Below are 18,152 nucleotides of genomic sequence, written 5' to 3'. Positions count from 1 at the left end.
GCATCCACTTAACTTTTATCCATGTTTATACTTTTAATTATAAAGGTATTTCACCTCTTTGGTTAAATTTCTAGATATTTTATATTTTTTTAGCTTTTGGAAGTGGGATTGCATTCATGTTATTATATTATCTGTCTCTGTCTACTAATATATATGCATATGAGAATAGGAACTTTATCTCTGTTGTTCACTCTGCATTCTTAGTGTCAAATACAATAGACATTCTGTAAATAGTTGTTGAATAAGTAATTTTCTTGTGTATTTTAGCATATGAGAAAATTAGATTTGTAGTCATAACATCTGAAAGTGTTTATGGGACAAAATAAAAATAGGCATATAATAAATTAGACAAATAAAAATGGAATAATTAATGACTCAGGGGAAATGTGTACAAGATGATATATATATATAAATAGAACATAGACCTTAATTTTTTAAATTCATATTTAAAGTTTTATTTAAAAAGAGCTGGCTGGAGCTGGGGTTGTAGCTCAGTGGCAGAGCAATTGCCTAGCATATGTGAGGCACTGGGTTCGATCATCAGCACCACATAAAAATAAATGAACAAAATAAAAGTCCATTGACAACTAAATTTTTTTTAAAAAACCCAGCTGCCTATACTTAATTAATTTGAATGGACTAAGAACAGTTATATGGAAATCAGTTAATAGGTAGTCCAGGTGAGAAAAAATTATGACCTGTTAGAGTAGAAAGAGTTGATCATGTCTTTAGTCCATTTCTCCTGCTATAACAGAATATCAGAGACTGAGAAAATTAAGGAGTAATGGTTTATTTGATCATGTTTCTGGGGGCTGGGAAGTTTAAGATTGAGGGGATACGTCTGATAACAAATTCTTATTGTAACATCACATGGTGGACGAACAAATGAGCATGTTTGCAAGACAAAAATAGGGTGGAACTTGTCTTTTTATCAGGAACCCACTCCCATGATAACAGTATTAATTCATTCATGAGGGCAGAGCCCTGTTGACCTAATCATGACTTAAAAGTTCCACCTCCTAATACTGGTACCATGAAAGTTAAAACCAGCATGAGTTTTGGAGGGGACATTCAAATCATAGCAGACCAGAATCAAGGGGAATTTAGAAGGTAGAGTTAGGTGGACTTGATAACGTTTGGGTAAAGGAGGAGGTGAGAAATAAGGGAGTGTTAAGGATGACCCATACTTTTCTGGCTAAATGGGTAAGTAGCACCCTTCACTCAGATGGTCAGACTAACTTGGAGGGTGACAAGAATAAGTATGCATGTTTTAGTCAGATTTTTTTCATTGCTGTGACCAAAAGACCTGACAGGAACAATTAGAAGAGGAAAATTTTATTTGGGGGCTTATGTTCTCAGTCCATAGATGGCCAGCTCTTATTCTTGGGGCTTGAGGCAGGAAAAAACATCATGGCAGAGAGTGTGGTGGAGGAAAGCACATCAAGACAATATACCAGGAAACAGAGAGAGACTAAGCTCAGCTCACCAAATATATATCCCAAAGGCACACCCCTGATGGCCCACCTCCTCTATCCACAACCTACCAGCCTGCAGTTACCATCAGTTAATCCCTATCAGAGAATTAATTCACTGCTTGGGTTAAGTCTTTCATAACAATCATTTGTCCTGCAAACTTTGCTTTGTCTCACACATGAGCTTTTTGGAAACACCTCATATCTAAACCATAACAATGGGAAACAAATAGTAATATTAATTTCCCCTGCTGCTTCCTCGACTGCCTAAAAGACTATTTTGACCCAAGAATTATAAATAAAAAAGTTTTGGCTTGAGTTGCTCGGATTTCCACCATCTTATTTTGCTCTTCTTAATAGACTTAGCTACGTAATAGAGTGAAAAATATTTTTATTACTTTTACCTGCCACAACAAACTCTTAATAGAAGTATAGCTTAGTTTAAATAGAATCAGTTGGGTGTGTAAACTCCATTGACTAGGTATGACATAACTTGGGTTTTAGACTTGGCTTTGTCATTATCTAACTGTGTGACTTAGGACTTGTCATATAACTTCACTGTTCCTTTATGTAAAATCAGTTTGTTTACATAGTAATTATACTCTGGCTAATATATTCCGTGACTGAGAAAGTAGAGAAGATCCATGTTTATTTTGAGATCAAAAGAGCACCTACAAATAAATAATGTATAAATACATTCTGGATGGGAACTTATAATGTATTGGCATATAAAGCCACTAAGAGTAGCTACCATTTAATGAGAGCTTATTATGTGCCATTTGCTGTTTTATTGTTTACCATCACAATAACCATATAAAGTATTACTATCTCATTTTATAGAGGAAAGATGAGATTCAGAGAGGGTAAATAGGCCAAGGTAACACTGGTCATAATTGGTAATTCCAAGAATCAAACACAATTTTGTTTTACTGTAAAGCCAATATATTTTCTACTTTAAAATACTGCCTTTTTGTGCATAGCAGGTTGCCTCTGAAACATGTCACTGGGCTCTGACTCATTGAGTCTTAGAAGTGGAAGAAAAGCTCTGCAAATCATCTGTCCAATTTCTTGTTTTATGGATGCAGACAATGAAGAGCAGAAATGGGATGTTATTAGCCAAAAGTCAGATAGCTGGTTAGTGTCAGATCTGACACCATCTCTTAGCTAACCTATCCTTTGCTCTTTCTAATTAGGGAACCTAAATATAGAGCCTGACCCTTATTGGTTTAAATGTACAACTACATATCTCACATGGGTCTTAGGACAATAAACATGTTAACATGCATATGGAGGAAAAATTTTGTGGAAGGAGTTTTAAAAAATGTTTACATAAATATAACATATGATTAAGGAAAGACAACCTATTTACACAGTACCCTTTCTTTCTTTTCTTTTCTTTTTTTTTTTTTTTTTTGGTACTGGTTATTGAACTCAGGGGTACTTGACCACTGAGCCACATTCTCAGCCCTATTTTTTATGTCATTTAGAGATAGGGTCTCACTGAGTTGCTTAGAGCCTCACACAGTAACCTTTCAATTAGCTTCAGATTCACCCAGGGGAGAATGATTCTGCATTATATGCTGTGCATTGCTTTCGTTCAACACTTCATATTTGCCTCGTGATTAGCCGTTTTTATGGAGAGAAGTCCAAGGAGCTAAAAAAATGCCTCAGTCTTTCCAGAAGAAACAATTGGGGGAGATGAGTGAAATGCTAAATGTATCCTTGAAAAAAAATAACAAGAAATTGTAGGTGAGTAGAGTGGACTTTTGTATTTTGTTGAAGTCACACAAAGAGTGGAGTAGAGGGGAGTGAACAATAGGGTAGGTTCTTTCACTGAGAGCCACTGAATTGGGCCATAAAAACTGATCTATGTTGACGTGTCTGCCTGGGGCCTATAACTTGAAAAACTTTAGGCAGAACGACAAGTTTTTCTTTGAGTAACTCTAAATTGCTTTTCACATTTCTATTTTATGTCTGCAGAGGGTAAGAATGTAGCAGGCAGAAATCAGAGCTGATGAATTCTAAGCTTACATAAACTAAGGTTCCCAATCCTGGAGCTTTTCTTTTTCCCTGTCAGTAGACTTAGTAAAACAAGACAGATGGTCCTGAGTCCTCCTAACTCCTGTCCCATTACTCAGGGATTTTGGAGACTGGACATTGTGATGGCTTTGTTGAAATAGAAGAGGATTTAGTGGGCTAGGGTGTGAGGGGGGAGAGGCAGAAGGGATGGAGGGCATCATAATCAAGTGGATGACTTGTATTCATAGGAGATGTGAGAGGAGGAAGCACAGAATTCAGCCCCTGCAGTTGCCAACAAGCAATTACCCCTCCCACTTTCCTGAAGACCCTGCAGAAACCCAGTGTGCACAGTCATCCTGGCCCTGAAAGTTTAGTCCCAGTAAAGGATCAGAGCAAATGCTTGTAGGTTTGACTTAGCACTCACCTTTATACAGTGCTGTTGACTTTTTAAAATTGCAGAACTTGAGCGACTTTACTGAATCATACATTGTGGATATCAAGCATTCTGAGTGCCTGTCTGACCTTTTTAAGGTACAGTCATGGTTTTTTTTGTGGCTTGAGGTTATTTCATAAATATATTTCTTTTATTTGTTCCTACTGATTACATGGCCATCTAGCCTGCCAATATCTAATAGTGTGTTTAGCCATCCCCCGCAACCAGGAAGTTGGATTTTTTTTAATGGAATGCCCTTTTCTCTTTCAGCTGTTTACATCATCCATCAAACTCCACACACCTTTCAAGGTCCATATTCAGTCCTACCTCCCCCATGAAGCCTTTCTTCTCCGCACCTCCACCCTGATCCATGCCCATGATTGAAATGAGCCCCCTTTCTTTGTTCTTTCATGTTTATTTCCATGAAAGAACGAATTATACTTACAATGTCTTCCCTAATATATTATATGTTCTTTGTGGGGCAGAAATTGGGTTTAATGCATAAGTGAATCTTCTAAGCATATAAGATCATGATTTATAGATGTACACATACAGCAGATGAATATTTGAACAGCAATGTGATGAACATTTTTGCATAATTTATTCTCATTTATTTTGAATTATATCCTTTGGGATATCTTCCTGAAATGGAGTTGACTGGGTAAAGAGCAGTTACATACCATCTTAATATGTTCTAAAAATGCACATCACCTTCATCTATTTACCTCCTGACCTGTTTCTTAATAGTGATCTGTATTCTATACATACCTATCATGTTGGGGAAAACTTTGTGTTTTAATTTGTATTTTGCTGAGGTGATATTTTTTTCAGGTGATTATATACTAAATGTGCTCCCTACAGTGCATGGTGTCTGTTATTTGTGACCAGAAGAATGTATCAAGGGAGCTTCATATTTTGATCTCCTACATTACATTATTTCTTTATATGTTTTGACTAGGGTGCTTTAAAAATTCTTCTCACTACCCATATTATCCTTTTTTTAGTTATTTCCTCTTTGACATTCATTTTTATAGTACAGTGTACAAAATATTTTTAGTCATGTATTTGGACACATCATCCTAGTTCTCAGTACTATTGTGGCTTAGATTATACCTCAGTTTTTCAAATGGCCACAATAGCTGGATAAACAATGCTATTCTGTTTGGGGGTTTTTATTGTATGATTTCACCAGATAGATTTTTGTGCTTAACTTTTTGATCCATCTGCGATTTATTGAAGCATATGATATGAGTTTCTTATCCAAATTCATTCTCTTCTTACTATTACAGTTTTCCTGACAACAATTATTTGTTAAGAGCTTCCTCTCTCTCGTTCTCTTGCTGTGTGTGTGTCTGTGTGTGTGTGTTTGTTTTAGAAGTTTTTATAAGACTTTGACTTTCTTTAGAATGTGCCATTTCCTTGATCAATCTTTGTTTTTTTTAATATTTTTTTTTAGTTTTAGGTGGACACAATATCTTTATTTGATTTTTATGTGGTGCTGAAGTTCGAACCCAGTACCTCATGTATGATAGGCGAGCGCTATATACCACTGAGCCACAACCCCAGCCCATCAATCTTTGTTTTTAATCCAATGCCCAACAGGTTTTTATATGTATGGCTTTGCAATAAAGTTTAAAATCTAAGAGGCTTTTTGCCATCATTACTTAAAACAATATCTTTTGACATTTTTGGCTTCTTATCCTTCCAGGTGAATCTAATCAATTTATTATGGTCTGTAAAATATCCTGTAGAATTTTAAATTGATATTACATTAAATCTATACATTAACTTAAAAAGTATCATCTTTCTTACATTTTAGCTTTGCCAGTCAGACAAAAGATATCTCTTTCCATTCATCCAAGTCTTTATTTCTCCAATTATGCTTTTATCATTTCCTTTGAATATATTTCTTTTGTCATTGCTAAATTTTTCAAAGTACTTCTAAATTGGTGATCTCATCTGGTGCTTAGGGTTTTCTGCTGTAGGTCAGTAGAAGGATGTAGATACAGCCAAGGATGGCTGATCTACAATGAACTTTTTATTCTCCAGTATTTATCATGATATTTTTGTTTGATAAAAGATTTATTGAGATACAACTCACATATCAGAATATATATATATATATATTATACAATTCAATAGTTTTTTAACATACTCCAAACTCTGCATCCATCACTGTGATCAATTTTCAAACATTTTCACCACTCAAAAAAGAAATTCTATTCCTTTCATTTTTGCACCACTCTTCAAGACCCTACCAACAATAGTGTTGTTTCTGGACATTTCACACACATTGAATCATACAATAAAATAGACTTTTAAGAAGAAATAGAATCATACAACAACATAGACTTTTAACACTTATTGAGCACCTAAATATACATTAAACAATTTAAATTTTTCTGTTTAATTTTCAAAAGTCATTTAAATTAGGTAATATGATTTCTACTTTAGATAAGGAAATAGGTACCAGAGAGGTTAAACAATCTGGCCAATTATTCTGTTAGGATGTGTGTGGATGCTTTGACCAAATCTTTTACCACATACCATGCTGTTGCCTCAGTGCTCCCAACTGCCTTGCACAGAAAACAAACAGAAGAGAAAAAAGAAGGGCAGAGTGGTTTATACAGCATAAACTCACAGAATCATAGAAATTTGCTTTCCAAATTCTCTCCATCAGATACTGAGAATGACCAGTGATCTTTGTGCAGTTTGACTCACAGTGTCATGGGAAATTAGAGTTCAAAGCTGAAAAGAGCCTCAGGGACCACATAGTTTAGCTGCTCCATTTTATTGATGAAAAAATTAGGACCCAAACAAGCAAGCAATTTGCTCAAGGTCATACAGCTTAAATATAGTGACAAAGAATTACCTTTCATTTATTATGAGAGAAATGAATGTACCAAAGGTGAAAGTTTCCTCCACAATAACTTCAGAAAACAAGTTAAGAGTAAAGCAAAATAGTCTTATGAAAAGGTCACTGAATTTGATCAGGAGATTGGGGTTCCAGCACCAACCCTGCTACTTGGTTCACTGAGACCTTAGACAAGTCATATGATCTCTCTGGGTTTCTATTTCTTTACTTAGAAAAAAAGTGGATCAGAATCGATGATTTTTTGGAAGGCTGGCACTTACCAAAAATCTGATAAATTTTTATTGAATGGGTAAAACTTTGCTTAAGTTTCAAATGTTAGCCTGTATTTGGAAGATTCACAGTGAACTACATAACTGAAGAACTGAGAAAGGTAGTAATCAACTTTTTAAAGAATGAGTACTCTAAATTTAAATGCTTTTAGAAATGGGTACAGGAGTGAATTTTTTGAAAAATATGAAAAGTCACTGCTTCATCAAATTGAACTGCCCATTCATCTCCAACAAGTAAATATATCCAAGACATGTTAGCGAAAATAATAATAAACCGTTTCTGGTTGCTATCATGACAGCAGTTAAAGCAGTAGGGTGTGTGGATAGGAGTTATCAAATCATTTCCTTTATAGTCTTAATTTTACATGTTTGTTTCCTTTGGGAAGAAAAAGCAATTCAATCTTATTTTAAACAAAAAAAGATTTCACCATGTTTTAAGGACTAACAGTCACTTAGTCATTCAAGTATTATTTACTGAATGCCTACAATGCATGCGGATGCCAGGGAAAAGAGTTATCCTAAAATGGGAAATGTAAAAGATGACACAAGAATGTGAAACTAACATTAAAAAGCCTGTCTTTCTCATCATACAAGGTATGTGAACTGCCTGGAGCTGTTTGTTTAAACCTTCACAGGTTGAAACTTTCACAGTGGAGAGGCAGAGCAGATGATGTGTGTGGGGAGGGGGTGAGTGGGAAGGCAAGGAGTGCAGCTCTGTAAGCACGAGCTGGAGCAGGCAGCAGAAAACGATCACATTGACGCATTCCTCCTCCCTCTCCCACCTTCCATGATGGAATAATAATAGGGCTCCGTTCCATGTGTATTATATCACCCTTCAGAGTTTACGGAGTGCGTTCACATTCATTATTTTATTTGATCTTCATGCCAACCCTAAAAGAGGCATAGGGAGTACTGTTTTCTCTTGTTTTTGAGATAAGAAAATATGGGACTCAAAGAAGTTAAAGTGGTCTATCTACCACTGAGAGACTACAAACTATCTTGAGGACTCAAACTTATGTCTTTGTTACAGAATGCAGTTGTCTTTCCATTAACCTTCATTCTTCCCACTCTTTTCTCTTTGAATCTCCCCATTTGGAGGGATAAGTTGTAGAATATTCCAGTAGGCAGGTTGCTGTGCTAAACAGTAGCAGTAGCAGTTAACACCAGCAGTTTGGGTAGAACAACAACAACAATGAAATGAATTAGCACAACTGAGAGAACCTCTTTTCATTGGCTCTGGCCACACTTTATATGTGTGGGAAGGGGAGTAAGAGTGTGGGGCATAGGAATTATGATTCTACTGGTTTTTCTAAGGTCCACTTCTATCAATCTAAAATGATACCAATTGCATATACACAATACCTCTGCTTCCACTTGGTGAAATACAGTGGAAAAGGTAATAAATATACAAGTGGAGTTGTCCTGAAGGAAAGAAGAAAATAATTCAGTGAGCACCTAATATGTACCCAGTGCTTTACTTACAATATTTCATTTAATATTCACAATTGCCCCATGGCAGAGGTCCTACTTGTATCCCTCTTACAGAGTACACTAAAGCTTAGATAGGGTGTGCCCTAGGTCATTAGAACTAGTGATCTTCTGAGCCAGGATTCAAAAACAACCATAAGGTCTCAGAATCAGAGATTTTAACTATTAAACCAAGTAATGAATCTGTGTTTTGGGGTGAATTCAAACACACATGACTTTCTTTTTTTATTCTTTTTCTTCATGGCTGGAGATAGAACACAGGGCCTTGTGTGTGCCAGGCAAATGCCCTTTCACTGAGCTACATTTCTAGTCCATGACTTTCTTTTTTAAAATATATATTTATTTATTTTTTAGTTTTAGCTGGACACAATACCTTTATTTTATTTTTGTGTGGTGCTGAAGATTGAACCCCGTGTCCCATGTATACTAGGTGAGCACCCTACCACTGAGCCACAACCTCAGCCCATGACTTTCTTTTTAATCAAATTTGGGGTTTCCCTTCAGAGGTCCCCTTGTCCAGCCTCTAGTTAAACACAGGAACTATTTCTAGGCATGATTCACCAATGATTACCCAGTGATCCATAGGAGCTCAAAGTCGGTTTGGATTCTATAAATGAAGATGGAGCTACATGGACCCATCTCTTATTTTATCTAGTGCTTCATCCATGGCACAGCCCTGGCATTTGTTTTTAGGCAGCAAGCTAGCATCATGGAGAGATAGCCTGTAACCTTTAGAGAGTGGGACAGAGCCCATGCACTTAGTACCATATGACTTCAACCATTTGGGGACTTGGTCCTTTGCTCAGATATATCTGTTCACTAAGTCACAGTTAGTTTTGCATTTGTATTCCCTTTGTTCCAAGCATGGTCAAAATAAATGGTAAGTGATGAGCCAGAAGCTGCAAGAATCCTGATAGTATTGGTTCTTCTGTGGTTACTATTTCACAGGACCCAATGATACCCGCAAACTTGATCCCAGTTTCTTATGGTCACTTAGGAGCATTCCTCACTTCTGCAACAATCAATCAATGGAGAGATGATCATGGTCCTGGAAAATCCTCTACTGACCAACACAAATAGTGAGTATTGGTGACTTCTATTCTTTCAGAAATGTCACAATACTGAAGGTGGGAGGAGGATCCTCTCTGTAGATGAAATTGGTTGACATATTTACCAATTACCTCATTTCCAATAATTCCTTGGATGTGGTTTGAAAAGAGGAGAGAGAGTAACATGGAAGTTCATAGCACTAATTTTTTTCTTTTACACTTTTATTTTGTTTACATTTTTGTATTTAATTTGTCATATTTATGTTTTTTCTTTCCATATTTTGGAGGGAGGGTACTGGGAATTGAACCTGAACCCAGGGGCACTTAACCATTGAGCTACATCCCCAGCCCTTTCCATAATTTTTATTGGTGCAGTATAGTTGTACATAATGGTGGAAGTTGATGTTACATATTCATACATGCACACAATATAACAATATAATTTGACCAATCCATTATTTTTTCCAAGAGTGTGTAGTCCTGTGTTGGTGAAGAGCAAAACTCTCACTCATTTCTTTCACAAATATTATAATGAACTTTTTGCTTCCTGGGCCTTTATTTTCTTCCCTGTGTTCCTTTTACTTTCTGAGTTTTCTTTACTTCCTTTTTTTCCCTTCCCCTTTAGTCTTTACCTCTTCCATGTTGTGCCTGGGAAATAGTGAACCTGTTTGGGAAGGGTCTAAAGTGAGACTACAGATGAGGAGAAGGGATGGATTGTGTCATGGATTTGTGTGCTTCAAATGGAGCTGTTTTACTCATATCATCCAGTTTTGTCTTATTTTCTCACTTAAAGCATGTCTGAAGAGTTTTAACTAGTCCACAATAATTCTCAGCTGTGTCAATGGAGAATTCATCTATAGTGACTAAATTCATCCTTCTTGGAATGACAGACAACCCACAGCTTGCAGTTCTGCTATTTGGAGTTTTCTTTGTTGTTTATATCATCACTGTGTTGGGGAACCTAGGCCTGGTAGTCTTGATAATAATCAGCTCCCACCTCCACACTCCCATGTATTTTTTTCTCTCTAATCTGTCCTTCCTTGATGTTTGTTTGTCATCCACCACAACCCCAAAGACTTTAACAAATTTATTATCTCAGCTGCATGAGGTTCCTTTCCTTGGATGCGTGACTCAGATGGGCATTTTTATAATATTTGCCTCTGCTGAATGTAATATTTTGGCTTCCATGGCCTATGACCGCTATACTGCCATCTGTCACCCACTATTCTACCACCTTACCATGTCGAGAGGTCGTTGTCTCTTCTTGGTAGCAGGATGCTACCTTGGCGGCTTAGTTAACATGGTTGCTGTAACAACTTCCGTCACACAACTGTCATTTTGTCAACCACATATCCTCCCACACTTCTTTTGTGACATCCCTCCACTGTTGGCTCTGGCTTGCTCAGATCCCTGGGTTACTCAGATGTTGGTTGTTATCTGTGGAGGATTCACGTTGGTCACCTCCATTGTGGTGATCCTTGTCTCCTACATGTCTATACTCATGACTATCCTGGGAATTCCTTCAGCTTCTGGAAAACAGAAAGCCTTCTCCACTTGTGCTTCCCACTTCACTGCTGTTGGTCTCTACTATGGAACAACTATGTACACTTACTTGCAGCCCTCTCAATATGCATCCCTGTCAGGAAATCAGCTGGTCTCTATATTTTATACAATGGTGATCCCCATGTTAAATCCTCTCATCTACAGTTTGAGAAATCAGGAAGTGAAAATTGCCCTACAGAAAATACTGAGGCACAGTCTCTAATATAGTATTGTGTATTTCAAAATATAATAGGTTTTGTGAAGACTCACTTAAATTTAATTCACAGTGTTTTCTGTGCCAGCACATGAAGCTTTGGTAAGAAGAATTGAATTGCTCTGAGTGTTCAGAAGTAGCTGTTTAGATAAACAGCAATGCAGTTGGAGGATATGGACAAAATAATACATATTTTCTGAAACAAGTGAATGAAATGTTGAAATGTAGGTATAGATATATCAATCTGAGTGGTGAACCTGTATGATAGCACTAGTTATAAGTTAAAATAATTGTAAAATAACAAGAAAGTTAGAAAACATATAATTTGACTTTATGTTATTTGAAGAACATGAAGGAAAAGAAAGGTGGCAGGATGGGATCTCATGAAAATCAAAGGGAGATCTGTAGAGGAAAAGAACCAGGGAGCGAGAGGAGGAAAGGGAAAGGGAAAATGATAATGGTCAAATTATATAGTTCTATTGTGTGCATGTACAAATATGTAACAACAAATCCCATCATTATGTACAACTATAATGCACCAATAAAAAAGTGGAAACAAAAGGAGAGAATGTGGATGACAACCAGAATGCAAATAACTGTCTTGTGCCACACATTTTATATTGAGGTTTGGTACACCATAGGATGGATAAGGTTCAGTTGATATCTTTCATAAGAACTCAGAAGACTTCTGGATATTTATCTTCCAATTGCTGTTCCACTGCTGCCACTTCAAGGCTGTAAAATGTGAGCATATACATAAATTCTTAGGTGCAACTATTGAGGTTGATAGGGATAAATATTAGAGTAATACTCAGCCAAACAGTAGAGGACATTAACTAAATACAATTGGAAGATCCTGTGAAAAGGACATTTGACCACTGGTTAGTGGAATCTCCAGCCCTGAATTACTGCTATGAATTTTTTTGTGTGCAAATTCTGAGTGGACCTGGACCAAGTTCATTGCTATTCTCCAATATACTTCAACAGGCAACACAAGTGTAAGCATAATCACAATTAATTAATTAGTCCATGACTAGTCCTCAGCATTTGTAAAGATGCATCAAATTTACAGAAATTGCTTTCTTATTCAAATATATTGACCAATGGATCTGGCGGACAGCTCAGTGGTAGGAAGCTTGCTTAGAATGCATGTGGCTTTAGGTTCTCTTACCACCACTACACACATACACACACAAAATGGTGAAACCAAATATATTGAGCAATAAACTACAGATTCATACAATATAACCCCACATCTGAAGAATATAAACCTTAATATCTTTTTATTCTATAGATGAGGGAATTAAGGCCTAGAAAGTGAGCAAAATCTAGTGACTAGTTGGGAAGAAATAATCACACTGGTTCAAGCTGTAAGTAAACCCCCAAAATAATATTTACCTACATCTAGGTCAGGCTCAATTTGGGTCCCAAGAATAGTTTATTTTCAACCTCTACTTTCAACAACTATGTAGCCTTAGTAGCTCTCCTCCATGAGCTCCCAAATCCTAGCTATGATTGAGGTCATGTGGCTTACTTGGTAGCCATGTGAAAACTAACTCACTTAGAGCTCTAGATCTTTATTTGGAGCTACCAGCTGGAAATTCCACTTGGTAGTTCCTCAGGTACTTCACACTTAATGTTTCAAAATGGAACCCTTCTTAACCTAATCCTCCCCCTTCCCATCTCCCATCTGTGTAAATGGTATTGCCTGGATATTAAAGGCTAACAACTAAGTGTCAATCCTTGATACATTCTTCTTCCTCAACTCCCTACATTCTATCAAGTATCAAATCCTGTCAATTCTTCCTCCCAAATACCTCTTGAATTAGATTCTTCTCCACTGCCACTGCCACTGTCCTAAATCAAGGCACATTCCTTTCTTGCCAGGATTAGCTAAATAATCATGTTTCTCTTCTTCCTGAATGCACCCTGGATCCTATCAAATCTACTTTACCAAAATTGCCACAGTGGTTTAAATGTAAATCTGACAACCCTTTATTACCCTCCACGCTGTTTTGAACTATTTCATGTCACCCTTTGCATATAAGATAGATTCCAAACTCCTAAATATGGCATGTAAATCTTTTTATTTCCTGTCTGTCCTAGTCCTATTCATCTTTAAATTCTAAAGTTAAATCCCATCTTCTTTTCTAGGTAGTTTTGTTTGATGTTTCAAAGGGAAGAAAGAATTCTGTTTTCCCTTTGTGCTTTGTGTATATATTATAGTTTAATGATCCTTGACTTTCTAGTGAAATTCTGTGCATTTTCCCAATTTTTGTTTTGCCCACCTCAACTGAAACCCTTTGGAGGGATGGAGACATGTTTGGTTAACTTTTTTCATCTCCCATCCTAAGTCCATCTTAGGGCCTGGTTGCCTGGTAAAGGCTTAAAAGTAAACAAACAAACATTAACAGAGTTGAAATTCACTCACAACTAACCTTCTTCTTTATTCAGTCCACTTTCTCCCACAAGCATTGATATATCCTATTGTGTAATGAAGAAAATCTTACTTACTGGAGTGCTAGACTTTAGCTGAATCTCTTGATTTTGTAAATGTTTCTTGTCACCCCTAAGTAGGGAAATGGAACCCCTTTTCCTTCATTGACCTTAACTTTCAGCACTCCACCACCAAGTCAATCCTTCATCCTCCTTGGATTTTTGCTTTTCTTTGCTTTCTGATTGGAGGACACGACAGATTTCTTTCTGCAATTCAAGAGCCTCTTTTTTTGTGTGGTTCAAGGTTAGAGACTCCAAATCTGAAGTCATAAGTAGATGAACTCAGAGAGAGAATAGGGAATGATGGATTTTAATTTTTTAAGCTTTGGAATGATTTTTTAAGTGATTGCCAATGCAGCCCCAAAATACAGAAACATAAAAGTGCAAGAGTTTTGGCTGCAGAAAGTATGATTCACCCATAGCATAACACTCACCTGTCCTTCCCTGAGGCATCTCTCCAGAGACTCAATGACAATCAGAAAACATTAGAATTAATCAAACCTGCTCTTTTCACAGTACCCCCAAGGGAAAGCAATATTCTGGAGATCACTCAGCTAGTCAGTGGTAGAAGCAAAATTAGAATTCAGGTTTCCTGATTCATAACCCCAGAATACTTTCTATTACTATCCTTTCATATGATGTAATTCTTAACCTAGCTTGGGAGGATGAGCCAAATGGGCCCCATCAGATTGAACAGCAAACGTTAACTTATCATCTATTTCCTTGGCATGTGAAAGTGTCCCACACCTCAAACAGCCTCAGAAAAGCAAGAGACAGTTAGCACTTCACAGGCTGATTTTTATATGGGAAGTGATGGACTTTTGGGGATACCAAATGCTTTAGTAATGGACATTCCTTATAATCAGTACTGGTTACAGAATTTGTAGGACCAGTATCAAATGTAACTCCCAATCCCCTTTTTCAAAAACCAGAAAAGATGTCTATTAAATGTATTCAAATAAGAAGCTTTTCTCCTTTTATTCTACAGTCTGATTTTCAACTTGTTGTGGTGTTTTCAATTTGCTATTTAATGCCATACCCTCTTGGGTGCAGGGATTCTTGAGAGGCAAGTGCAGACTCTCATAGGTGCCCAGTGACCCTGGTCTGTGACTAGGTACACATATCATGGTCCATGTAATAGCAGGCTCCTCCTCCCATGAGCATCTGGGGATGGAAGTCAAATCAGGCATATCCCCTTCCTTTGAGCAGACTGCCCCAACCTATGATGGACAGATAACCAGAAAGAGTACTTTAACTTCTGTACAGGTGCTTGAATGGGGTGGATGATAGGCCTGACTTATTTTCCTGCCAAATTCAATATGGCACTGACATCCTGGGGTTGGGGGAACTGACACTGTATCTAGAGTACATGTCTCTGACTCCAAGCCTACCTGTGTTCATGTCTAGGCCTCTGAGGGTGTAGGGTTGTAGCTGTCACTTGGGTAGGACAGAGATTGGGGAAGTTGGATAGGGTCCCAAGTATTAAGTTCACAGGATTGGACATCGAATTTCCAGGGAGGTGGGGAGATGGTGCAAAGTGGAACTTCTTTCTATCAGAGACTCCAAGATGTCAGTGCATATGAAATTGTCCCATCACATTTCAGATTTCACTTATAAAATCATTCAAATTATTAAACATTTCATGAAAGTATGTTAAATCCCAAGTGCAGGGTTCTTTTGAGCTCAGGGACTTGACTACGTGTCCATGAAGTCATCTCTATGTACACAGAAGGATTTCTTTTATCTTTATCAGGTACTATTGTGTAGTGGTTAAAAGTCCAAACTCTATGGACTGAGTTTGAGTGTGTAGCTGAGCTAGACCTGGGTTTTATTTCCAGCACCATAAAAAAAAGAGTCAAGTTCTGGGAATCAGACTGCTAGACTTTGAGACCTAGTTCCCTTACTTCCTAAATTCTGTGAATTTAGACAATTAAACTTTATATCTCAGTTTCCTTATTTGTAAAATAGGGATAATAAAATTACTTACCTCTTAAGTTAGCTGGGAGGTTTCAATGAGGTGACATATCCACATTGGTTAGAATCATGTGCATGCAGACATGGTTATATTCTCAATAACTGTCTCATGTTATCATTTATAGCATCTAGGAATTTTCATTTTCAGTTCTCCAATACAGGTATCACGTTTTATTTACTCTGGCTCTGCAGCAGATGTGTATGCCAATGGTATTTACTCAGCTAACACAGCACATAACCAGACTTCATCTCCAGTGGCCTCTCAGGCTTAACGAGAACTCCACTAGATCTGTGCAAACTAAGTGAATCCAGTCAGGTGTTACTGGTAGATTTTCATTTTTGTTGTTGTTGATGTTGTTCATAAGACTTAGGGCCTGACCTGCTAAGTCTCAAGACTACTTTAGCCTAGAGGATTGCAGCTGTAGTTCTGGTGCTTTTCCAACAGGCTTCCAAGAAGAGGAAATCCTCAGGGCTAGAGTTTTAGCTCGGTGGCAGAGCACTTGTCTGCACGAGTGAGGCACTGGGTTTGATCCTCAGCACCGCATAAAAATAAATAAATAAATAAATAAATAAACAAACAAACCAAAAAATATTGAAAGAGAAGAAATCGTCATTGTTAAATAGTGATTCCTGGTGATTGGACCAAATGTAATGACTTTCCAAGGTTATCCATGGGACCCCCAATTCATTTCTGCTGCCCCAGCAACAGCTCTTAGAGGCATAGACAGTCTGGGAGTCTTAGTGGAGCTTAGGCCAGCCCTTTCAGAAGGGACAAGGGTAATCTCAGTGAGGGAATGAGGGTTGGTGGGCAATATTGGAGGGTGAGGATTGAGGGCTCTATGAAGCAAGGCAACAGCTCTGTCCCTCCTCTCCCAGGTGTCATGAGAGAATAAATGCTGGCCTCTGTCTGCATCTGTAGGTCAGGGTTTCAGAAGAAGCTGAACCTTGCTTTCCATGGAGCTCTCAGCACATGCTCGGACCTTCCCCAACTCCCGGCATACACTCAGGTGGGCTGCAGTCTCCCATGCAGGTGGAGCTTCAGGTGTTTACTGGGGATCCCTCCTGGCCCTGCTCTAGGCAGTGGTGCTCAGAGCAGCTTCTGGCCCTGAGCTCTGATTGCAGGACCCAGCAAAGATCATGTTAAGCCTCACTGAGCTCAGCCAGAACAAATCCACAGGCTGAATCTGGGGGCCTGAGCAAATGAGCAGATACTGAAGGGAGGGACAGCTCTGGAGAGCCTAGTGGCAAGATCCTTCAGCCCCAAAGCCTGAACAGCAAGTCTTGCTGGCTGTGTGGTCCCCAGCTGTTGTCCAATGCAAGGACATTTTAGGGACTCCTTTGGCCTAGCATTGATACTTCTTGTATTAGCAAGTTGGGCTTTTTGTAGATCAGGAACATTCTGTCCTTGAAGGAAAGTCCCTGACTGATTACCTGAATACTGAATGGCCTGGTGATCAAGCTCCAGTTTGTCAGAGAGACTGGCTGGAGTGAACCTGGAATTCCTACAAAGGGAGAAGTCCTGGAACCTGGAACTAGCTCAGGTCTATCTACACAAATAATGTCTAAGGGTGAGATTTGGGAACCCAGGGTCTTAAGCAGGGACAATATGGAAGACAGGTTTCTGAAGACGTGAGGTACCTTGTATAATTCTGAGAACATGGCTAAGCTGGGATTAATAAGAAATAGAAATATGCAAGTCCACTTAAAAATATAAGAAAAAGAGTGGCAAGAGGGATAAGAGATGCCAAAGGAAATGGAGGACATAACTTTTTCTCCATAGAATATGGGCCCTGGAGAAAATTGTTAAGGACTTGAAGAAAAATTAAGACAGATTGTTTTTACTTTATTTTTTTCTTGAAAAGTGGTATGTAAAATAACACGTTCGAGCTTAGTAAATTCCTATTTTCTTTTTAATTTTAGAGTTATGTTCCTGATTTTTTAAAAAAGGGTATCCTCAATTCATAACATCAATAAAGGTGTTAATTTCTCGTCAGTAAGAATTGGCAGCTTTTCCACACATGCTGGTTGATTCTGACGATTAATTGAATTACCTAAAATTACCTTTTCTTGATTTTGATAGAATCACATGCTCATTTGAGGGGAATTAGAAAATATGGAGAAGTTAAGAAAACATAAATTGACCAAACTTGACATCTAGAGACAACCATTGTTAGCACTTTGGTTATTACCCTTTTAGTCTTCTTTTAAAAAGTACTTGCATAGGAGTGTGTGTGTGAATGTATTTTTAGTAGAATAATAATGAAATACTATTTTGTACCCTTCTCTTTTCACTTAAAATATATTAGGAAAAATATGCATGT

General features: G+C 37.7%; 1 protein-coding gene across 1 annotated transcript; it reads left to right on the top strand.

The window, feature by feature from the left end:
- The first annotated feature begins 10,446 nt into the window (after positions 1 to 10,446).
- Positions 10,447 to 11,370, top strand: LOC143638679 (olfactory receptor 5AR1-like). Its single transcript, XM_077106503.1, has one exon. The coding sequence runs from the start codon at positions 10,447 to 10,449 to the stop codon at positions 11,368 to 11,370; it is 924 nt and encodes a 307-aa protein (XP_076962618.1).
- The last annotated feature ends 6,782 nt before the right edge of the window (positions 11,371 to 18,152 follow it).

This window comes from Callospermophilus lateralis, chromosome X, assembly GCF_048772815.1.
Source record: "Callospermophilus lateralis isolate mCalLat2 chromosome X, mCalLat2.hap1, whole genome shotgun sequence".
Lineage (NCBI taxonomy): Eukaryota > Metazoa > Chordata > Mammalia > Rodentia > Sciuridae > Callospermophilus > Callospermophilus lateralis.
The sequence above is the reverse complement of the archived record's forward strand: the minus strand, read 5'-3'. Positions and strand labels throughout refer to the sequence as shown.

Coding starts and splice junctions, on each gene's coding strand:
- LOC143638679 (XM_077106503.1), top strand. CDS start 10,447: ATGGAGAATTCATCTATAGTGACTAAATTCATCCTTCTTGGAATGACA.